A 25,465-nucleotide genomic window follows, 5' to 3' on the forward strand; every position below is an offset into this window, starting at 1 on the left:
CTGAGATAATGCGGAAATTTCAATAAGAAAGGGAGAAAAACCAACGGTTAGAAGATTTACTAGCACAATTCCTAAGGCAAAAAAGAAATGAAGGACGATCACAGGGTAATGAAGAATCACCACAAGATAGCACAGACCACCCTCCAACAAATGGAGCACAGCAACACGCACCACCTCCGACTCCTCCAATAGAAGTCAGAAATGCAACAACCAATTACTCTCCGGAGACCTGTATGAAATTCCACCCCCCAGAATTCTATGGAAGCATTGATTCGAAAGTAACAGAGAATTGGATTCGCACGATGGAAAGACTTTTTGATCTAGCTCGAGTCCCACAAGTAGACAAAGTGCGGCTAGCAATATACTTGTTGAGGGAGGATGCTAGCTATTGGTGGGACACTATGGCGACCATCCATGGAGTAGACACAATGACTTGGGAACAAATTCGAAACTTATTGGAAGAAAGATACCTTACAACTGCCTTGAAAGATGAAAAAGCAATAGAATTCACTTACCTAAGGCAGAAAAAGATGCTGATGGAGGAGTTTATTCGGAAATTTAATGAACTCTCAAGATATGCACCCCACATGGTCTGTACGGATGAATTAAAAATCAAGCATTTCAAAAATGCTATTCATCCAGACATTCGTAAAGACCTCGAAGTAGCAGACTTAGAGGGAGCTTCTTTTTCCAAAGTAGCTGACAAAGCCTTGAAGATCGAAAGGGCGATATTGATGCAAGAACGGGAGAAAGAAGTTGAATTCAGAAGACAGGTCGCAAGGAACTTCTGAAATCGGCAAAATAACCATTTCATGAAAGGTGGTCCAAGTCAGAAAAATAGTGACAAGAAGCGACCTAACCAGTGGAGTTTCAACAACAACAACAACAAGAGAGGAAAGGAGCAATCCCAAGAAAAGCCAGGATTTCCTCAATGCCCAAAATGTAACAGATATCATCCTGGTGAATGTCGGGTTGGGACTAACACTTGTTACATATGTGGGAAGCCGGGGCACTTTGCAAGGAAATGTTCCAACCGTAACGAACAGTATAAAGGAGGAGAAGAAAAGAAAACAAATGGCAGAGTCTTTGCCTTGACTTGGGAAGAAGCAGAAGCAAGTCCATCCACAGTAATCTCAGGTCAGCTCATTTTCAATAACATCCCTGCATCAGTATTAGTTGATTCTGGAGCTACACATTCATTCGCATCGGTGCATTTTGTTGGTAGACTGAATGGATTACCTGTTAAGATGGATACAATTTTTAGTATAGCACTGCCCTCTGGGGAAGTGCTATACTTAACTCATTGGTATAAGACTATACCAATTACAATCAATGACAAGGAACTATATGTTAACCTGATCATTATCGACATGAAGGACAATGACGTCATTTTAGGAATGGATTTCCTAACAATGTATAACGCTAGAATCAACTATAGTAAGAAAGAAGTCATTTTTACACCAGTAGGAGAAAATGAAGTTCATTTTCAAGGGAAAGTGAAACGAACCCCTTCACCAATGATTTCTGCAACAAAGGCAAGGAAATTATTAGCAAACGGATGCACCGGATATCTAGCAACGATTAGTGACATCTCGAAAGAGAAGTTTGCGAGACCTAAAGACGTTCAAATTGTACGCGAATTTATGGAAGTATTTCTAGAAGATCTTCATGGAATTCCTCCCAATCGTGAAATTGAGTTTGAGATCGAGTTGTTACCTGGTACAACTCCGATTTCAAAGGCCCCTTACCGCATGACACCTACCGAACTGAAGGAACTAAAGACTCAACTGGAGGAACTTTTGGAAAAGAAGTTTATAAGACCCAGTCATTCACCGTGGGGAGCCCCCGTACTATTCGTGAAGAAGAAGGATGACACAATGAGAATGTCCATTGATTATAGGGAACTCAACAAAGTGACAATTAAAAATAAGTACCCGCTACCCAAGATTGATGATTTATTCAACCAACTACAAGGAGCGGCAGTATTTTCAAAGATAGATCTTCGTTCGGGATACCACCAACTCAAGATGAAGGAATAAGATATTCCCAAAACAGCGTTTCGAACTCGTTATGGACATTACGAATTTCTGGTAATGCCATTTGGACTAACTAATGCTCCTGCAGCTTTCATGGACCTCATGAATAGAGTATTTAAGGATTTCTTAGATAAATTTGTCGTTGTTTTTATCGATGATATCCTTATATACTCATAGTCAAAAAAAGAACATGAGGAACATCTAAGATGTACGCTGGAAACACTCAAAAAGGAACAACTGTATGCCAAATTCAAGAAGTGTGAATTTTGGCTCGATAAAATTAACTTTTTGGGACATATTGTGTCAAAAAGTGGGATTTTGGTGGATCCAACTAAGGTAAAAGCAGTAAAAGGATGGTCCCAACCAAGGAATGCAACTGAAGTAAGAAGTTTTCTGGGCTTAGCTGGATATTATCGACGATTCATAGAAGGGTTTTCCAAAATTGCAACCCCACTTACGGCGCTCACTAGAATGAATAGTCGATTCATATGGACGGAAGCTCGTGAGGAGAGCTTTATGGAATTAAAGAATCGACTAACTAATACTCCAATCCTCACCATCCCGAATAGTACAGAGGAGTTTGAAATTTTCTGTGACGCTTCAAAGATGGGATTAGGAGCGGTGTTGATGCAAGAAGGGAGAGTAGTAGCTTACGCCTCCAGACAATTAAAGGACTACGAGAAGAACTAGCCCACACATGATCTAGAGTTAGTTGCGGTAGTTTTTGCCTAGAAAATTTGGAGACATTTTCTCTACGGAGTAAGATGTAAAATTTTTACCGATCACAAAAGTCTGAAGTACATCTTTACCCAGAAGGAACTTAATATGAGACAAAGAAGATTGTTAGAATTAGTCAAAGACTACAACTGTGAAATTTTATACCACCCTGGTAAAGCTAACAAAGTAGCAGATGCATTAAGTAGAAAGATGTCGACAAGCTTGATGTTCCTTCAAGCCTTGTCCAAACCGCTACAACAGGAAGTAGTAAGATCGGGAAAAGAAGTAGTAGTCGGAGGATTGTCCAATCTGACATTGGAGTCGAATCTGCTGGAGGAAATAAAAAAGGGTCAAGAATCAGATCCTCACCTAACCGAGGTCAAAGCAGAAGTCAAAGAAGAAAAAGTGAAGAATTTTAATGTTTCTGACTCAGGAATATTAAAATTTAACGGAAGAATTTGCGTACCTGCAAGAGATGACATTAAGAATAAGATTATGAATGAAGCTCATAACACTCCATACACGGTACACCTAGGCTCAACAAAGATGTATAGAAGTTTGAAGGAACACTTTTGGTAGCCTGGCATGAAGAAAGATGTAGCCCAATATGTAGCTCGGTGTCTTACTTGCCAAAGCATCAACGACCTGGAGGAGAACTGCAGCCTTTGGAAATACCAGAATGGAAATGGGAGCAGATTACAATGGACTTCGTTATTGGACTTCCACGAACAAGCAAAGGATATGATTCGATATGGGTCATCATTGATCGATTAATAAAGTCTGCTCATTTTCTTCCGGTAAAGGTGACGTACACAGGGGACCAGTTAGCGAAAGCTTACGTGCAAGAGATAGTACGATTGCATGGAATTCCCATTTCCATAGTGTCAGATAGAGACTCAAAATTTACTTCAAAGTTCTGGCAAAGCTTGCACAAGGCTATGGGGACGAGATTGAAATTTAGTACAGCTTTCCACCTATAAATAGAAAGGACTATACAGACTCTTGAAGATATGCTAAGAGCGTGTGTCCTAGACTTTGAAGAATCATGGAGTAAATATTTAGCGCTGATTGAATTTTCCTATAACAACAGTTATCAGGAAACCATAGGGATGGCACCCTATGAAGCATTATATGGGCGGAAATTTCGATCTCCTATCCATTGGCATGAGGTGGGTGAAAGAAAGTACATAGAGCAACAAACTGGACCAGATATTGTGACGTCGACAACAGAAGTCGTTCGAAAAATTCAACAGAGGATAGCAGCAGCCCAAAGTCGACAAAAGTGATATGCTAACAAACGAAGAAGACCATTAGAGTTCCAAGTCGGAGAAAAAGTATTCCTACGGATAACACCAATGAAAGGTGTTATGAGATTTGGACAAAAAGGAAAGTTGAATCCAAGGTTCATTGGACCTTTTGAAATATTAGACCGAATTGGAAAAGTGGCCTATAAATTAGCACTACCACCTGAGTTGTCGGATGTGCATGATGTCTTCCATGTGTCTATGTTGAAGAAATATATTCCTGATTCCAGTCACGTGTTGCAACATGAAGTTATCTAGGTGGACAAAGACCTTACCTATGAGGAAAAACCTGTCCAAATCTTGGATCGAAAGAATAAGGTCTTAAGAAATAAAAAAATACCTTTGGTCAAGTTATTGTGGAGAAGCCAGACAATAGAAGAGGCTACGTGGGAGCGTGAAGATGAGATGAAAGCTAAATATCATGATTTACACTAGATTTTCGTGGATGAAAATTTGTAAGGAAGGTAGTTTGTAACTCCCACTTCTCTCTACAAATGCATTATAAGAATTATGAAAAATAAGAAAAGATGTTTTATTCATACTTTTGAGTGCATTACAATGTTAATCGAAGGCTAGAGCTGTTAAGTAAAGTAGAAGAATAACTAATGAATATGCAACTATAATATATCTGCTTGCTCGGGGATTTTCTGAGTGCAGGGATATATTTGTTGATAAGATATAGTTGTGATATAATATATCTGCTTGTTCTGGGATTTTTTGCGTGCAGGGTTTTAGCTGTTTATAGGAAATAATTTATCATTGGTTATCAGGCATCACCATAAGTTTGGGAGGACGCTTTTGTGTTCTTGAAATTGATTGCGTAGGGTCCGGATGGTTCCGGAACTCTAATTCTCTGCATGCTTTGTTTTAAGGTTGAACTTACTAAGCATTTTCGCTTACCTAGTTGTTTCATGTTGTAGGTAAGAGCAAGGGCAAGATAGAGCACTAAGTGCTGGAGTCTACCTTGCAAATGTACATGTGGACCGACCTTTTGGGAAGCCATTTTATTTTTGGAAATGTTGTGTAATTTTCCTAAACTAGGCTCACTCTACTCATTATAAAATATGTTTGTAAATAAATGTTAAGTATGGCCATACGACTTTTTAAAAAAAAAAATTGATATGGGTTTTTGAGACATTTTGTTAAAAGAAAACATTTATATTTCCGCTTTATCGAGTCTTGAAAATCCGGGTCGTTACAGTTGGTATCAGAGCTCGAGTTGAGTCGGTTGTGTAGACAACCCACATGTACATTTCGCAAAGATAGAACGGCTGTAACTCCCACTTCTTTCTACAAATGCATTATAACAATTATGAAAAATAAGAGAAGATATTTTTATTCATACTTTTGAGTGCATTACAATGTTAATCGAAGGCTAGAGCTACTAAGTAAAGTGGAAGAATAACTAATGAATACGCAACTATAATATTCATGGGCATTTCATTAGTATAATACCCATAGAATGATGCTAAATACAAGCAAACAATCACTAAAGTTGTGAACAATAAAGAGAAATTCATGATTTGATGATGAATTTTATCTAGAAGGTTAAGAGATGAAGAAGTTGTGCAAGTAAATGGTTGAAGGAACAAGTATTTACAGGACAAAAACTAGCCATTATGACCCTTGGTGAATACTGATCCGACCGTTGGAAACAATAACCTGACCGTTGGGGATATAGTTGTATTCTATTGTGGGATTTTAACAATTCTAAGTTGTTGAAGTAACTAACACATGAGAATAATTAATTTATGGATGTTAGAGAAACTTTTTCGGAAAAATTTGTGAGTCAAAAATGTTGGACTAAGTAATATAAGAAGATTGGGAAATTTTCATTTTTTTACTATTCACTGGGTACTATTCATAGTGGGTCCCACAGTAGGGTCCACATGGGTCCAACAACGGGGTCCACCCCATGGTTCCCACATGATGATGCAATAGTGATACAATGATGACTTTAGCAAACCACCATGTTTAATATTTTGAATATTTTATTATTCCACTATGCTTGATATTTTAAATATTTTATTAGCATAGTATCCCAAGTTTTTCCTATAAATAACTCTTCCAAAACTCATTTTGAATCACAAAACCTCATTTTCTTTCTCTCACTCTACCCAAAAATCTTCTTAACACCCTTCTAAAGTTCTAAACCTCGAATATCTAGGCGAAGTTCTGTCCGTAACACTAGCCTACAAAATCCTATTAGGTAAGCTCTTTCCCGAGCCTTTCATTTCAGTTATTTAGTTATTATATATATACAGATTATTTTACTATGCTGTTATAATGCCAAAATTTATATATAGATTATTTTACTATGTCGTTATAATGCCAAAATTTATATATAGATTATTTTACTATGCTGTTATAATGCAAAAATTTATATATAAATTATCTTACTATGTCGTTATAATACCAAAATTTATATATAGATTATTTTACTATGCTGTTATAATCCCAAAATTTATATATAGATTATTTTACTATGTCGTTATAATGCCAAAATTTATATATAGATTATTTTACTATGTCGTTATAATGCCAAAATTTATATATATAGATTATGTTACCATGCCGTTAAAATGCCAAAATTTATATATAGATTATTGTACCATGTCGTCATAACTTACAATGCCAAAATTGAAATATAAACTATTTTTTTATGAATCTTTATAATACTAAACTTATATAGGCTATGGTCACTGTGACAGTCAGATTCCCGTGATCCGTAAGGGGAAAGACCGGGTAAGCAATGCAATCCCACACCGCCTAGGGAAGGTCAAGTGTGATGATTCTAAGACTGCGTAGGTATGGGACTACACAGTTGAAGAGGGCTTAAATGGATTGATGGGTACTACCTATATCAACAAGATGCATCTTCTTTTCGGTAGCCCATCACTTGAGAACTCCAATGTTAAGCGTGCTTGACCTGGGGTAATCTAGGGATGGGTGACCTCCTGGGAAGTTTTCCTAGGAAGCATGTGAGTGAGGACAAAGCATGTTGAAAAGACTCATGTTGGTTTGTAGGGCCAGTCGTCATTCTAGAAAGTAGCCATAGTGACGTGGGGCGTCACAGTCACACTTTGGACTATTATGGACTTTTATTATATGACCTTATTCCCTATTATTATGGACTGATACTATGACCTGGACATTTCCGTATGACCATGACCACGACTTTTAGACTGGGATCTTTCCATGGAAAATTATAGTATGACCATATGCCTGGACATAAAATAAACAATAAAATAAGAAAAATAGAATAACAACAATTATAAACTAAAATTACATCATGAAGATTTTATGTAAGTTAATAGTTTGTGTTTTTATCACGAAGCTAACAATTTCGGTTGTTTTATCAAGACACAAGGTAAGTAGAATCCTCTTCTACAATACATGTCTTTTATGTGTCTTATGTGCATTTATATGCTTTATATGTTATCCTGCCATGTTGTTATGCATAAGTTATTTTTAAGAATGTTATATTTCTTATGCATAAGCACACTTAATGTTCACAAACATGTTATTGAAAACGTTAAAGTAGAGGTGATGCTTGGGAGACCTACGTCCCAAAAATGTAAGGAGGGAGATGTACTTCCCTATATAATGAATGTTTATGAGGGAGAAATCCCCTATTATCATGTTTATGTTCAGGTGGGAATGTGATTCCCTATGTAATGCCGGCAGTAGCATCCTCTAGGGCCCAAAAGAAAGGAAAGTGAAAGATAGAAATTACATAACATGTTGGACGTTTATTTTAATGCATATGAGGTAGCTATTCTACTTACTGAGCCTTAGCTCATCAGATAATGTTTTGTATTGTAGGTAAGAGGCCCCAAATATAAATCGTTGATGAGTATACGTGGAGCCAACATGACTGTACATATGGGGCTGACCTGAAGGGAGTGGAGTTCTGCTATGCTATTTTATAAATAAACAAGAAACTTGATTTTATATTTATATTTCATAAAAATTATTTTGTGAACTTTATAATTTACATAAAGCTTTAAAAGTATTTCATGACGTTGTAATTTACATAAAGCTTTTAAATTTATCGGTTGGATACATCTCTAATTCGACGTTAAGGTGTAGTAACGCCATGAAAAATTATTTATAAAAGTATTAAGATTTGTATGTAAGATAAAGTTTTTTTTTAGTTTGTGGGTATTGTATGGTTTGAAGTTATGAACATTAGTTTATGTATTGTTTAATAAAGTTTTTTGTAAATTCAGAATTTCAGTATTGTCGTATTTAGGTTAAACTTTGTTTTTACACTATATATGTAAGTTAAGAAATGAGGTCGTTACACCGGCACTCACTATAAGTACTATCTCTTCCTTTAGTGTATTGTTTTCTTTTTATGTACCTCCATTCTATAAATTGTAGGTTATGGTCGATATACCTGAGAAAGGTGACCATGTGATAGGAAAACCTACCCATAATCCCTTCGCCTAGAATTGATTTTCTATAGACTCTTTAACGATGAGAATTCCTTGCCACTTCGAGTACGAATGACGACATTGGCATGCCATTCGGAAATGTATGCAGTACATGACGGATGTCTTCAGTAGAGCCAGAGGAGGATCCCGAGCAGTCTGACGAGGGTACCGACATAGAGCTGGATAACTTAGATTAGGTTATTTTGTGAGGGTCTTGTTGATACTTTTTGTAAAGACCTTGCAAACCTACTAGGTTGTAGGAATTTGGTGTAGTTGTAGCTGAGAACCTGCCAGTGGAGGAAGTGGCTAATGACGAACTCGGGGACGAGGAAATTTCTTATGAAGAGCCAATGGACCAGAATGAGGAAGATCCCTAGGAGGATCCTGAGGAAGATCCCGAGGAGGATCCTGAGGAAGGTTCTGATATGGCCGCTGACAGCGACACCGACTAGGTGTTAGGAGCTGCATAGGTGTTAGAAACCCACCTACTACTTTGAAATATGTACCTACCTTGTATATGATTAAGGAAATTAGTAACTGGTCTAGCAAGGATATAAGTCCATTATTTTTAGGGCTAATTTTGTAAATCCCTTAAACTGGCCAACCCAAGCTTAAAACGTTGTTGTATATGGTATAGGGTATGAAATGAAGTTGCTAACTTTTGCTAAAAAGTATTAATTGTTTGTTGTGCTTGATATGCTTGGCGTGCTTAATTATGTTAATTAACTATCTATGTCAATATTAACTTCTTGTCCTTATGCGCTTAGGAGCTTTTGATTTGAAATTAAACAAATGGCAAGGACAAGAGCTCAAAGAGGAAGGGGTGTTGCTGGCCGAGGTCAAGCCGGACCTGCTGATAGAGCTCAGAACGCGCCTGCTGCTAGAGCTCCAAACCAAGGTGCTAGAGTTCACGAGATAGCCGAGCAGACGAATAATCTGCAAAGGCTAGTGGAGACGCAAGGAGCACAAATTGAAAGAAGGCAAAAGAGACAGGAGGACTCTAATGCCCTCCAAGCAGAAAGGTTTAACACCCTTTTGGGATGACTCGCCATGCCACCCAATAATGCTTAGAAAAATGAAGTACCACCTGGAAACAATGAAGAACAGAACCTTGGCCCGCAGGTTATCATTGAGCAACATGTACAGCCAGTAGAAGCACCAAGAGCTGCCCGAGAAAAACCTATATCAGAAAGGTTCGGCAACCAGAATCCACCTATATTCGAGGGGAGCAGTGACCCTTCAATGGCAGAGGAATGGATTAGTATTTTGGAAAGAATCTTCGATTTCATTGGAACTATCGAGAGAGAAAAGGTAGTATGTGCGACCTATATGCTGAGAAAAGATGCCCGCATCTGGTGGGACGCAGCAAAGAAAGGGCATAACGTTGCCGAGATGGAATGGCTAGAGTTCTTGACCTTTTTCAATGGCAAGTACTTTAGTAAGGAAGTGATTGAGCACAAAGTGAATTAGTTCACTAATCTGAAGCAGGGAACATCGAGCGTGCAAGACTACGTTCGAAAATTTGACCAACTGTCTAGGTTCGCGAAGAACCAGGTGAACACTGAAGAGAATAATACCTGGAGTTTTATGAAGGGCCTACGCAGAGACATTGCCAGTGTGTACACATTAGTAGAACTGGCCCGGAGATGTATGCCGAAGCTATGGAACGGGCTCTTCGCTAAGAGTCTTGGGTCGTGTTAGACAAGCTAGATCCACAGAAGAATGAAGACAGGAGGTACACTCCCAACAACCGCAGATAGTTTTAGACCAATCAGAATAGCCCAATGGGAAGGTATAACCCGAGGTACGGCCAGAACTCGGGGCGAACAAACAATCCAAGAGGCACAAGACCAATTTTTTGGGGAAATAACAAAAGAAAAGGGGGACCTCCCAATCAGGCAATGACCGAGACAGGGAGCTGGAGTTGTTATCAATGATAACCAGCCCCCTCAGGTCCAAGCTAGGCCTCCCATAGATCTAGTCCAAGAAAGGATTGAATAGTTGGAGAGAGCATTCAGGCTCTTATAGAATGAGCGTAGCCAGGAAAGGGATGAAGAGTTCGATGAGGAGCTCGAGCCATTTGCCCCACATATCTCTAACACCCTGTTTCCTCAAGGGTTTAGAATTCCTCATGTCCCGCCATTCGACGGAAATTCGGATCCATATAGCAATCTGAGCACGTTCAATACTATTATGTGAGCCAGCAAAGTGGGCTACGAGCTCAGATGTATGTTGTTCCCAGCCACACTCACAGGACCAGCAAAAAACTGGTTTGAAAAGTTCAAAAGACATTCGATCACATCCTGTGATCAATTGTCAAGAGATTTCAAGAAACAATTTAAAGTTATGGTTGGCATTAGGCCCGAGGCTTCAGCCCTGACCAATGTCCGGCAAAAACCTAACGAGCACTCAAAGGTTACCTTACAAGGTTTAACTTAGAAGTGGCCCGAGCTCGAGATGTCGATGATAGTGGTCACTTAATGGTAGTTCAGGCTGGTGTAATGCCAAGAAGTCCTCTCTGGGAAGATTTACAAAGAAAACCTGTCAGATCGTTAACCGAGTTCAATCGACAAGCCCAGAGGTTTGTCAATGTAGAAGAGGCAAGGTCAACATTGAACATGACCTCCCATCCCATAAATACAACGACAAACGTGAACTCTGCTTCGACCTCCCGGGGACAACCCTTCCAAGAGAAAGAAAAACGAAGGGAATAACCCCGAGGCAGATGGGGGAAAGATACTTCTCCGTATACAAAGTGTATAATGAGCTTAATGAGTCTGGGGAGAACATCTACCTGGCTAATGAAAACCAGGTCCCGTTCAGACGACCTGACCCCATGAGCAACCAAAAAGCAAAAAGAGATTCTAGTAAATACTGTAGATTTCACCGGGATATCGGACATACAACCGATGAATGTCGACAGTTAAAAGACAAGATCGAATGATTGATCTCAACGAGTTATTTCAGACAATACGTAAGAAACTGAAATCCCAACCAAGCTTCTACCAACCAAAGGGCAGCAGCTACACCACCTGCACAAAACAGTAACTCCCGAGCTCGGGAGGATGAGCGACCCTCTCCGATTGATGGCGAAGATGTAATAACCATCTCAGGGGGACCCCATATCGCAATATCGGGCAAGAATTCCCAAAAAAGGTATGTAAATGAGCTCAAAATTGGCAACGGTTCTCCCTACGAACCCGAACCAAGAGCTCTGAAACAACAAAGGGTAGAAACTCAACCCATAACCTTCACTGAAGAGGACGCATCTCATGTCCAGTTTCCTCATAACAACCCCCTGGTCATAACCCTCTAGCTCGCGAAAAGAGGGTACACCGAGTCCTGATTAATAATGGGAGCTCGATGAATATCCTCTATAAATCCACTCTAGAAAAGATGGGACTCGCGCTTCGCAACCTAAAAGCCTATGCAACCACGCTGCACGGTTTTTCAAGAGAAGGGATTTCCTGTATGGGATCAATTAAACTCCCTATGACCTTGGGAGACTATCTAGTGTCTGTCATCTGTTAGGCATTTGGCCATCAAGTTCCCGACTTCTAGTGGCATCGGGACTTTGAAAGGGGACCATCTTGCGGGAAGGGAATGCTATAGCATCTCCATTAGAGGGAAGAAACAAACAAGTGCACTGATAAGGTCATTTTTATATTAATATTTGATAAGTTTTTCCATGCTTAGATGGTGTTATGATAGCATTTTTAATAGTTTTAACATAGTTTCGTGACTCTACAACATATTTTCTACATTGCATTGTATGATGATAAATCTGACATTTTGATGGCAAGTGTAGTTAAAATGAATTTTTAGGAGTATTCAAGGCTTTCGGGATAGAAATGTTGAAGTGGCGACAACGTACAAGCTATCTATGCTCAAGAATTGAAGAAATTGAAGATAGGTTGCGGTTCATAAAATTCAGGCCGCGACACTTTAATTGGAATTGACGTTTCAGTTTTTTCTGTTCCAGACAGGTCGCTACTCAGTTTTTTCAGGCCGCTGCTAAGTTTTTTCAGGCCGCTTCCAGTGTGACAAATTTCTGCACATATTTTGTTTTAGGTCGCGGCGCAGATTTTCCAGGCCGCGGCTTGCGACGTCGTTTTCAGATTTTTAATTACTTTTTAATTAGAATTTAATTGAGACTATAAGAGATTATTAGGGTTAATTTTAGAGGGGGTATTTTATTACGGTTTAGGAGAGAAAAAGACTCAAAAAGGGCTGGAGAGAAGATTACAACACTATTGTTCTTCAATCTAATTTCTTTTCTTCCCTTAATCTCTTTAATTTTAATTATAATTATGTTTGTGATTATGATTATTATTATGGTGTAGGTTCTTTTTAGGTTAAGGGTTAATTCGAAACCCAAGACATGAATTCTTGATTGTTCATAATGAATATTATTCTTTAATTTCTCTCAATATTAAATTGTTTCTATTTTTCCAATTGAATGTTAGGAATTTTGTGATTTCTTGTTAGGTGGCGAACTAATTAAGGTTTTACATTATTCAATTGTCATCTTAGAATTACTACTCACCTAATAGTTTAGAATTACATTATTCAATTGATAGTGATGTCAAAAGAATTGTTGATTGTGATGAAAAATAGAACCTAGGTTAAATGAATTATATGATTCATTAATTTATTGCCTAGATTAACTTGTTTCCATAGGACTTAATGCTTTATCTAAGTTAAATAGATTGTATGCTTCATAGATTTATTGGTTACCTAAAAGAGTTAATTATTGAGCGCTTCGCCTTGATTACTTATAATAGGGAGACTGGGATAATTGTCTGCTTCAGCGTTATCTGCGGGGTTAATAGTTTAATTGAGAAATTAGAATAATATTTATTATTAGTGATTAGTAATGATTGTTGAGGGTGGAGATTAACCTTTAACTGTTTCTTAATATCGTAATATCAATCTTTATTTGCTTTCTAGTTTATGTTATTTAATTTTGAGTTAAAAATCAAAACCCCCCTTTTAAGTTTTAGTGTTAATTATTGAATAATAAAGTGAACGATAGTCCTCGTGGGTTCGACCTGTGCTTGCTATTATACTAAAATAATTTGAAGTATTGGAAGAAAATCATTGTTAAATTTGTTGTGGTATACGACACGCATCAAATTTTTGGCACCGTTGCCGGGGAATATTTTATTTAATTTGTTATTCATTTTTTTTCTCTTTTTACTAACTTGGTCTATTAGTTGTGGTTGATGTTTTTAGGGCTTGCATTGAACTTGGTTTGAGACATGGAAATGTACTATCAACACTGTTATGATCCTCAAATGAATAGATATGACTCCTATTCTAGCAATTACAATTCACAATGGGAGGAGTATTCTCATACTTTCTATGGTTGAAATCAATATGTTGAGCCAAATTACTACTCTCAATCAGAATATAATGAGTTCACCCCACAATATTCAGATCCATCAATTGGAGATCTCATCAATGCATTGAATGCCCGCACTCTCCAACTTCAACAAATGTTAGAGCAAGCTTATGTGCATTTTCCTCAACAACCTCCTACAGGAATATCACAAGACAGGAGCCATCAATTTCAGATATGCTAAAAACATTGCTGGTTTCAACTATGCAAACCCAAGTTATTCTTCAGAATATATAAGCATCCCTCAAGAATTGGGCGAGTACCATGGGACAAATTGTTACATCATTGAATAATCTTGAGGTTGAGAATATTGGAGAATTACCCACAGAATTAGAGAGTAATCCAATAGAGAATGATGGTAACCTAACTCTTCAAAGTGGTCCACAACTTGACATGCCACCTCATCCAGAGATAACATTTGATCCAATTCCAACTCAAGAAGTCAACAATTCAACCCCAGAAGCATCTTCTCCATTGGAGATCGAAACTTTCACGTTCATTGGTCCATCATCACAGAACATGCTACACAAACCAACTGTCAGATCCTATGTCCCTATTCCTCCTTTTCGGAATAGATTGACAAAATTTAAGAATGAGGAGGGAAATAAGGTGATCCTTAAAATCAATATTTCACTCCATACAACCATTAAGCAAGTACCACCATATGCTAAGCTTCCTAAGGAGTTGTCCACAAATAAAAGGAAGTTGAAATGTGATAAAAAGATAAGTGTGGGGGAAGGGAACAATTTCATTTTGTCTGTTGTTGGTTTTATTTTTTCCGTTATTTTTTCTGTTTTCATATATTTATTTAGTTTTTTTTTTTTTTTGTTTAGTTCAATTGTGTTGGTCTTGTTGAGAGCATTGGTCGATGATGAAACTTTGAATTATGCTTAAAGTGATGTTAGACAATGATGAATTTTTTATGATTTGTGTGCTTGACTCCTATGTGAATTGTTATTTTGATTTATGTTGTTTTTCACTCTATGCACGATTAAATTCACCACTTAAATGTATTGGAAAAGATTTATGCTTGTTTGAAAGAAAAAAAATTTGAAGACTCAACCACTCTAGAAATCATTGATCAATTGTTTGAGTCGAAATCATAAGTACACATGATTAGGAAGATGATTAAGGCGGTTTTTTGGATCGTTTGAGCTGTTCAAGCCAAACTATTATATGATAATCCCTAATTTCCCATGTTTAAGCCATTACGACTGTTACTTTTCTTCTATGAACCAAAAATTTTTACCCTATACCTCATTGAAAAAAAAAATTATTTTTGTAACCCATTGCACCATAGTTATATATATGATTTTTTTATTTTGTGGGATGATTTGAAAGAAAAAAAAAAAGAAATACTTATGGGTTATTTGTTTGGTTGTAATTTGTGTATGATCTCTATTTCTCTCCTTGAAATATTATCAAAAAAAAGAAAGAAGGAAAGAAAAAAACAAAAGAAAAAAAAATGATGATTTGCAATAAAAAAATGCATATATGCAAATTTTGCAAAAGTATAAGTGTGGGGGAAATAGTGAGATCATTATGGAAAGAAGAGTAAGAAAAAAAATAGGTATTTCTTGAATTGTATGGGAAAATTTGGGGCAAGTTCAAAGAATGGAATTGATGTATGCTATGGTGTGATTTGAGCTTAAATGTATCTTTCTCAACTACCGTTAACCTTAGCCTTACATTACAAGCCTATAAAGACCTTTTGATTTTTGATCATTGTGTGTTTATATTAGTGGAGAATGATTGGTTAACGTCTATGGAGTGAATGCTTTTCATTGAAAAATATTTTGATATACAGGGATTGATTTAAAAGAAAATGATTTGGCAAGTATGGATTAAATTTGATGCATTTGAGTTGGTGTTGTGATTAAGTGCTTAGTGAATTATTTTTTAAAATTAAATGGTGAATTACATATGGAGTTGAAATTCTAAAGAGTATAAAAATCTGATTTGTTTTGGCATTACTTATTAATGTGATTCTCAGAGACATTCAAGCTTTTGACAAGACATTTGTTTAGTGAGTCTAGATTAGTTTGTTTTATTTCTAGTTTTGTTATATTAGTGTTTTGCTAAGGGACTAGCAATATTCAAGTGTGGGGGAATTTGATAAAGTCATTTTTATATTAATATTTGAGAAGTTTTTCCGTGCTTAAATGGTGTTATGATAGCATTTTTAATAGTTTTAACATAGTTTCGTGACTCTACAACATATTTTCTACATTTCATTTTATGATGATAAATCTGACATTTTGATGGCAAGTGTAGTTAAAATGAAGTTTTAGGAGTATTCAAGGCTTTCGGGATTGAAATGATCAAGTGGCGGCAACGTGCAAGCTATCTAAGGTCAAGAATTGAAGAAATTGAAGATAGGTCGCGGCTCATAAAATTCAGGCCGCGATACTTTAATTGGAATTGACATTTTAGTTTTTTCTGTTCCAGATAGGCCGCTGCTCAGTTTTTTCAGGCTGCTACCTAGTGAGTCAGGCCGCTGCTAGGGTTTTTCAGGCCACTTCCTGCGTGACAAATTTCTGCACATATTTTGTTTTAGGCCGCAGTGCAAATTTTCCAGGCCGCGGCTTGCGACGTCGTTTTCAGATTTTTGATTACTTTTTAATTAGAATTTAATTGAGACTATAAGAGATTATTAGGGTTAATTTTAGAGGGGGTATTTTATAACGGAGAAAAAGACTCAGAAAGGGCTGGAGAGAAGACTACAATACTATTGTTCATCAATCTAGTATCTTTTCTTCCCTTAATCTCTTTAATTTTAATTATAATTATGTTTGTGATTATGATTATTATTATAGAGTAGGTTCTTTTTAGGTTAAGGGCTAATTCGGAACCCAAGACATGAATTCTTGATTGTTGATAATGAATATTATTCTTTAATTTCTCTCAATATTAAATTGTTTTCATTTTTCCAATTGAATGTTATGAATTTTGTGATTTCTTGTTAGGTGGCCAACTAATTAAGGTTTTACATTATTCAATTGTCATCTTAGAATTACTACTCACCTAATATCTTAGCATTCTAAGTGTATGTGATAAATTGCAATTGATAGTGATGTCAAAAGAATTGTGGATTGTGATGAAAAATAGAACCTAGGTTAAATGAATTATATGCTTCATTAATTTATTGCCTAGATTAACTTGTTTCCATAGGACTTAATGCTTTATCTAAGTTAAATAGATTTTATGCTTCATAGATTTATTGGTTACCTAAAAGAGTTAATTATTGAGCGCTTCGCCTTGATTACTTATAATAGGGAGACTGGGATAATTGTTTGCTTCAACGTAATTTGCGGGGTTAATAGTTTAATTGAGAAATTAGAATAATATTTATTATTAGTGATTAGGAATGATTGTTGAGGGTGGAGATTAACCTTTAACTGTTTCTTAATATTCTAATATCTTTCTTTATTTGCTTTCTAATTTATGTTATTTAATTTTGAGTTAAAAATCAAAATCTCCCTTTTAAGTTTTAGTGTTAATTATTGAATAATAAAGTGAACGATAGTCCTCGTGGGTTCGACCTGTGCTTGCTATTATACTAAAATAATTTGAAGTATTGAAAGAAAAATCATTGTTAAATTTGTTGTGGTATACGACACGCATCATGCACAGGCACTTGTCATGATTCAGAATAAGGACGGGACGATCTTCGAGAAAGATGAAGAGATCGACCCCAGAATAGAGGAAAGGACTGACCTGGAACCTCTAGAAGAGCTCGAGGTAGAAATAAGAGCTTCCCCCCGAAGCAGCAAAAACGAAGACTCTTGTACGATGATAGAAATAAGGCCCTAAAGGAAGAAGTCGACAGATTAAAGGCAAATCAATTTATACGAGATGCCTTCTATCCTGATTGGATTGTCAATCTAGTATTGGTTCCGAAACCCAATGGAACATGGCAAACCTGTATCGATTACTTCAATCTTAACAAGGCATGCCCCAAGGATTGTTTTCCCTTACCTTGGATTGATCAGCTCGTAGATGCCACAGCAGGTGACAGCCTCATGTCGGTCATGGACGCTTATTCTGGATATAACCAGATCGACATGCACGCACCTGATCAAGAGCATACGAGCTTTGTAACCAATAAGAGACTATATTGTTACAATGTCATGCCTTTTGGGCTTAAAAATGCTGGAGCAACGTACCAAAGGCTTGTGAACAGAATGTTCTCCGAGCAGATAGGTAACAACATGGAAGTTTATGTTGACGACATGCTAGTCAAGTCTAAACAAAATGATAATCATGTGGATGACCTCAAAGAATGCTTCACCGTATTACGAAAATATAACATGAAACTCAACCCGCAAAAATGCTCTTTTGGAGTATCTTCGGGAAAGTTTCTAGGTTTTATAGTGAACGCTCGAGGGATAGAGGTTAATCCTGACAAGATCAAGGCATTGATTGATATGCCCTCACCTCGAAAGCATAAAGATGTCCAGAGTTTAACTGGACGGATGGCGGCATTAAGTAGGTTTGTTTCAAAATCTACATATTGTTGTCTTCCTTTCTTTAACCTTTTGAGAGGGGGCAAAAAGTTTGAGTGGACAGAGGAATGCAAGCTCGCATTCCAGGATTTAAAGAAACATCTCGCGGAACCTCTGACCTTGTCAAAGCCTATCACAGGAGAAGTCTTATACTTGTATCTCGCTGCTACTAAACATGCCATAAGTGTCGTGCTCGTCCGAGAGGACAAGAAGGTACAAAAACCAGTGTATTATGTCAGCAAAAGATTACTGGGGGCAGAACCGAGATACCCTTTAATGGAAAAACTGGCTCCCAGCCTGATCCACTCATCTCGAAAGCTCCGACCTTACTTCCAGGCACACCCTATCCATGTGTTAACTGACCAACCACTGCGGCAAGTTTTGTCCAAACCAGAGGCCTCAGGTAGATTGTTAAAATGGGCAGTCGAACTCGGACAGTTCGAGATCACATATCACCCGAGAACAACCATAAAAGGACAAGCCCAAGAAGATTTCATCATAGAATGTACTGGAATGTCTGACGACGAGGTTATAACCCCAGCCCGCGAGCTGTGGAAACTTTATGTTGACGGATCTTCCAATGAAAATAGATCGGGGGGCAGGAATCATACTAATCACTCCAGCAGGAAGTCATTTTCATTCTGCCTTGATATTCAACTTCGAAGCGTCCAATAACGAGGCTAAATACGAAGCATTATTGGTAGGACTTCGAGTGGCCAAGGAACTCAAAGCAAAGGCTATACACTGCTATAGTGATTCACAATTAGTGGTAAACCAAATTTTAGGGGAATATCAAGCTCGTGGCATGAAGATGGCTGCGTATTTAGATAAAGCCAAGGCCGCACTCGGACAATTCGAGTTCTATGCTATAGAGCAAGTCCCCTGAGAGCAAAACGCAAATGCAGATGCATTGGCCAGGCTCGCCACGACCAGTGAGGTTGACACATTAAATGTGGTCCCGATAGAATTTCTATCGACCCCCAGTATCAGCGAGCCTGACGAGGAAGACGTGTGCATGATTGATTCCCAACCCACCTGGATGACCCCAATAGTCGATTACCTTGAAACCGACATTCTTCCAACAGAACGGAACGAGGCTCGGAGATTGATGTATCAGATCCAAGATACACTATTGTAGAAGGAAGGTTATACCGAAGAGGGTATTCTATGCCACTACTCTGATGTGTAACTGCTATGAAAAATAATTTTCCTCAATGGAAATGGTAAGAAAATACAACTCTAGACAAAATATTACAAATAAATATTGTTTGATTAAATAAAGTTACAAATCTATGACTGAAAATACAAATAAGAAATAGAAGAAGAAAATAGAGCAATACAACTCTAAGCAAAAAAATACAAATAAAGTAAAGTGTTTGATACAAAAGGAAAATGGATTACAACTCTAAACAAAGATACAAGTAAATATAACAAGAATGATGAGAAGAAAAGCAATAGAAGAAAAAAAAGAACAAGAACAAAATAATTAGAAACTCTCACTCACACAACCAAAGTGAAGAGTGTTGGGGATCACCAACTTGAAAAAGGTTTGAAACCTTTGTCCAAAAGCTTATTTCCCCCTAACTCAAGCACTAAGGGATCTCTCACAGATTTTGGAAATGCTTTCTAGAATTATCAAGCCTCAAGGTGTTTTCTAGCCAAGTGCTCTAGTGGATAGAAAAGTTGTATCTTACAAGTAAGCATTAGGCTCCTATTTATAGAGTTTTGAGACACCCTTTAAATTTCGAATTCCACCAACTCCCATGGCTGTTACCAATGATTAATTGGATGTTTATGGAATTAAAATAGAGAATTTGGGAGTTATTTGGCTATTGGAAACATTCAAAATTGGATAAAACCGAAAGTTGGAAGATGTTGTCAGCGACTTGGGCCGTGGCCTGACAAACAGGCGGCGCGGCCCTCAGAGTGTTTCTGCCACATTGGTCGCGGCCTGACAAACAGGCGACACAGCCCTAGACATTTTCCAGCAACCAATTTTTCATTTTTTTCAAAACGTTCCAAATTTATTCCCACTTGATTTTGTTACTTCCATACACAATATGGGAGTTAAAATCACATCTCTATCAGTCATTTCTCATATGGTTTTAAGAAATTCATCTCAATATTGTGTAACAACAAATCTACACAATAATGGGTGATATTTGGAAGTTACAAATTTGCAACACCAAATATGTAACTCTCTATTATATGTTACAATATGTGAGACTCTTTGTTGCATTTATTTAATCTAAAACATTATATTATAAAATAATATAGCTGTAACTCCACCCGAGGTAAAGAAAATTCTAGAAGAAATTCATGAAAGATTTTGTGGAGATCACACTGGGGGGCATAGTCTGTCCAAAAAAGTTATAAGACAAGGATATTTCTAGCCCACTGTCAAGGCAGACGCGTTCGAGTATGTCAAGAGATGTGATAAATGCCAGCGTTTTTCTTCGATTCCACTCCACCTACCAAGATAACTATGTTGACTTCCCCATGGCCATTTGCATTTGGGGAATCGATCTTATAGGCTCATTACCAACCGGCAAAGGTGGAGTGAAGTATGCAGTGGTCGCGGTCGATTATTTTACAAAATGGATCGAGGCCGAACCCCTGGCACCAATTACCTCGAAAAAAGTTTTAGACTTTGTGGTAAAAAAAACATTATTTGCTGATACGGGATGCCCAGGAAGATAGTGTCGGACAATGGTACCCAGTTCGACAGCGATTTATTTACCCATTTTTGTGACAAGAATGGAATAATAAAAAATTTCTCCTCTGTTGCCCATCCCCAAGCAAATGGCCAAGTCAAAGCGGTCAATAAAACCCTTAAGAGCTCCATAAAAAAAGGTTGGAGGAGGCTAAAGGAAAATGGCCTGAGGAGTTACCTCAGGTTTTGTGGGTTTACCGAACTACAGCTCGCACTTCTACAGGGCATACCCCACTTTCCCTGGCATATGGATGCGAAGCCATGTTACCAATTGAGGTTGAAATACCCAAAATTTGGAGCCATGCCTACGATCAAGCCTCAAACCAATCCCAGCTCGAAGAAAGTTTGGACCTTATTGAAGAGAGACGAGATGAAGCTCAATTGAAGAATGCGTCATATCAGCAGCGAGCTACCCGATACTTCAATAAAAAGGTTTGGGATAGAAAGTTTGGGTTGGGAGACTTGGTATTAAGACATGTATTCCTAGCTACAAAGGACTTTTCTGCTGAAGTACTCTGACCTAACTGGGAAGGACCTTACCAAATCGAGTCCATTATTTGACCTGGAGTATATAAATTGGCCAGATTAAACGGAGAATTGGTACCATGAGCTTGGAATGGCGAACATCTACGACCTTACTATCAATAGTGTAGGAATGGTGTTTCATTGTAACCAAGCATGTTTATTTTTACAGAATTTTTATTAATAAAATGTTCAACTTTGATCATAAATCATTTTCTTTATTAAATGTTGTATTTTTTGCAAACTCTCTTAATTCAATAACCTATGGTCACACTCATAGTATATTAAGGGGGCATCAGTGGTATACAATAATACCATAAGTTTGAAAAAATAAATAACATAAAATAAAAATGTCTGGATGGTTAACCCGACATGAAAATGTTGTATACACGAAAACTAGCAAAAATGTCTGGATAATTAACCCGACATAGAGGTTATAAATGTATACGCCAGTCAAAGCAGTCTGGATATAACCAGATGCGTGAGCTAAGATGATCGTAATACAACTAGATTATCAACGTTATAAGTGTCTGGATATAACCAGATGCGTGAGCTAAGACAATCTGGACGTAACCAGATTATTAAAAAATAAGTGTCTGGATATGACTAGATACGCAAGCTAATATGATCTAGACATAACCAGATTACCAAAATTACAAGTGTATGGATTACAAACCACACATGACCTAAATAAGTTTGGAACAAACCAGTTAAAACTAATCGACAAAAGATGGAATACAAATAAATCTACTTCGAGGTAAGTCGAGATCGAGGCTGGAATATTTTGCAAAAAGATAGTTTCAACCTCACAACCTTGAGGAGCTACTCGAGGAAGAAGAAAAGTGACTACAAAAGCAAGATATAACTAAACTACCTATCTTACATGCCATATAAGTACTTTCGAGTGCATGGTAAAAGTAAGGTCCGACCTTGACAAACAACGAGATTGGACATGGATACATCGAGAAAAATGTGCATAAGTGCATTGAAACTCGAACTTAAATCCAACAGATGTGTTTGTATGAATAAACAAACATAAAGGCAAACATTTAACATAAGAAGATCGAAATGTGTTTGACCTAGAAATGTGAAGCAAAAATATTAAAGTAAACGCCAAGCATAAAATTAAGTATATCAAATGTGAAAGTTTGAACAAACAAAAAATATCCCTTATACGAGCTATAATTTTTTTTTTGCCCTGAGGGCATAAAAAAGAAAAGTATTACAAAATCATTCTTGGGACGCAGCCCATAGCCTCGCTTCTAGGAAGCAGAAGCATCCCCCTCGGCCACATCTAACTTCTAGCCTCTTCAGCCTCCTCCTCAGCATCCTCTGCTTCCAATCAAGCTTGCCACCTCGCCAAGAACTCATCCTTGAGAGTATCCAACAAACTTGTATCGAGGTCGGCATTGTTTGCCCAGATTCTGTACATGGCCATGTCCACTATGCGATCCTTCTTTTGCTTGAACTCCTCAAGGAGGCGAGCCTTTTCACCCTCGATTATGTCGAAGGTGGCCTTTTTCTCCTCCTTGAGCTTGGCGTTTAGCTCCTCAAGCTCCTTGATTCTCAAGTTCTTCTCCTCAAGCTCAGCCTCCAACTTTGACTTGGTAACTTTAAGCTCGTAAGCGAGCTTGAGCTGGAGATTCTTCGACTCCTGATCATAAGACATGCTCGAATGGACTTCATTGTTCAGCTTGTGGTTCAGCTGAGAAAATGCAGCAAGAGCCTACACACAAAAAAATTGGGTTAGAACATATACCAAGTAAAACCTAAACAAATAATAACAAAGTAAGATAAAAATATCGAGGAGATGAGCTCAGTACCCTTGTCATAAAGGGCATTGGAGTCTTGCGAGTTGGTTAGGAACTACCACTGAGGAGCCCCGAGATTGCTAAAGCTCTGACCCACTTGAGACAGAACGTCCGAGCCAAGGGTGGCTCTGTGGGTCTCCACAGCTTTGTCGATAACATACTCATTAGAATGAGTTGAAATCGACAACAGGCGCTCCCGAGTGGGAACAAGCTTCTTTGGGGCCAACGCAGCTTGCTGAGAGGCTTGGATGGCAAGAGGCAGGGGAAGAGCGACTTCAGCAAGTACCCCGACCTTGGGGTCTGCAGTAGCAGCATGGCTCGGGCCCTGGGAGTCTGGAGGAGGAGGATTCATCTCAGTCCTTTTAGGGACCTTAGAGGGTCATCCCGCCTTCTGTGACACCCTAGGGCGTTCGCTTTGTTTGGCTCTCGAGCGACGATTGGGCACGTTGTTGAGGTCAGAGTCCATGTTGCCTATACATGCACAAGTTAAACATTAGTTAACAAATTTAAACTACTGAAAAGAAACAAGGGTCCAAGTATCGAGGAACCTAACTGGAACTCTCCCCCGAGCTTGTGCTCGGTGACCATGTGATTCCCCTATCTTCAGAGGATGCTGGGGGAGTCCCTTCCCTATATGTGGAAGTTAGCCTTAAAAGGTCTTTATAGTCATTTGTCCAGTACTGAATGGCACCCCATCCCAAACTTCATTTAAACTATACATAGTTTGGAATCTCCCTAACCAACTATCAAACCTATGGACCCTCTCGTCTACTCAACACCATACATGGAAATTATCCCTGGAATCTGGGAATAGGATCAGGGTGTCGGTTTTATGTTTTAGTGGGGCAGGAGACCATAAGGCCGAGCTGAGGATGACTTTACCTTTGTCACTCGAGCTCGAAGCCTCGTAGTTTGCTTCATTTCCCTAGCACAGATGTTCGTGGCGGTGAGCCATGGGAGAGCGGACACTTAAGCTCGTTGACCTCTGTCTCGAAGGAAGTTTCTCAGTAGGAATGGGTACGTGCTCCCACATGGTATATTTGCGGTAAGCGGTGTCATCCGTCGACTAATTCTGCTCCAGGAGGCCATAGGCTTGAAGCATATCTTCATGAAGAAGATAAGAGAGAGAACGCCTGCCATACGGAAGCTGGAGCAAAGCTTTCTTTTGCTCCCTCATTGAGTCCGTGGGAGTGGGGTGGTGATAGTTGGCTGAAGAAATGGATACATGTCATTAGTTCGAGCCTAATCATTAATCGATCGAGAAAAAGAAAGAAGGATATGTACTTACGAATTCGTTGGAACGAATAGAATTTCGAAGGAGCTAGGCCGTCTGTCCAGAAGAACACTAGCTTGAGGTTGGGGGGATGGTTGGGCATGTCCTCAAAGATTTTCTTCTCCTTGGGATAGCTCGATAGGTAATAGAAGCCATCTCTTCCCCGAGCTCGGGAGGGGTTGCTTTTCAGATAAAAGAGATACAGGATCTCTCTTGGTAAAGGTCCTTCCCACTTTAATGCGTGGTATAGCGACCTCAGGGCTGACAAGACCCTGTATGAATTGGTCTGGAGTTGGAAGGGTGCGAGCCCAACAAAATCCAAAAAATCCTTAAAAAAGGATTTCAAGGGCAGTAAAGCCCCTACCTTCATATGCTCACGACTCCAGGCTGCGAGCTTAAGTTTATTGTCGGGTCGACCGTCACCCTGATCATAGCAGCTCTGTTCATTTGGAGTAGGAGTTCGACACCTCAGCGAACCGGACAGTCCTAAGCCGTGGCGAGCAAGGATATCAGAGATTTGTCCCAATGAAGTTACTGAGCTCCAGTAATGCTCGGCCTTGAAGAATTCCTCCTTGGAGGTAGGAATGGCAGCAGGTTGCGAGGTGGATGGACGGTTTGATGAATCTTCCAACAGCGAGAAAGTAAAGTCACCAGGCTTGTAAGCGACGGTTACTTTGAGTGCGGGGTCGAGAGGGATAGGTCTGAGCTCGGGGTCTGGGTCTTGATAGATTGCGACCCGAAGTT

General features: G+C 38.5%; 1 protein-coding gene across 1 annotated transcript; it reads left to right on the top strand.

The window, feature by feature from the left end:
• Positions 1 to 812: 812 nt before the first annotated feature.
• LOC133806099 (uncharacterized) lies at positions 813 to 2,726 on the top strand. Its single transcript, XM_062244232.1, has 2 exons — positions 813 to 1,913; positions 2,214 to 2,726. Exons 1-2 carry the CDS (start codon positions 813 to 815, stop codon positions 2,724 to 2,726), a joined length of 1,614 nt encoding a protein of 537 aa, XP_062100216.1.
• Positions 2,727 to 25,465: the final 22,739 nt, after the last annotated feature.

The sequence above is a fragment of the Humulus lupulus genome, chromosome X (genome assembly GCF_963169125.1).
Source record: "Humulus lupulus chromosome X, drHumLupu1.1, whole genome shotgun sequence".
In the NCBI taxonomy this organism is placed as follows: Eukaryota; Viridiplantae; Streptophyta; class Magnoliopsida; order Rosales; family Cannabaceae; genus Humulus; species Humulus lupulus.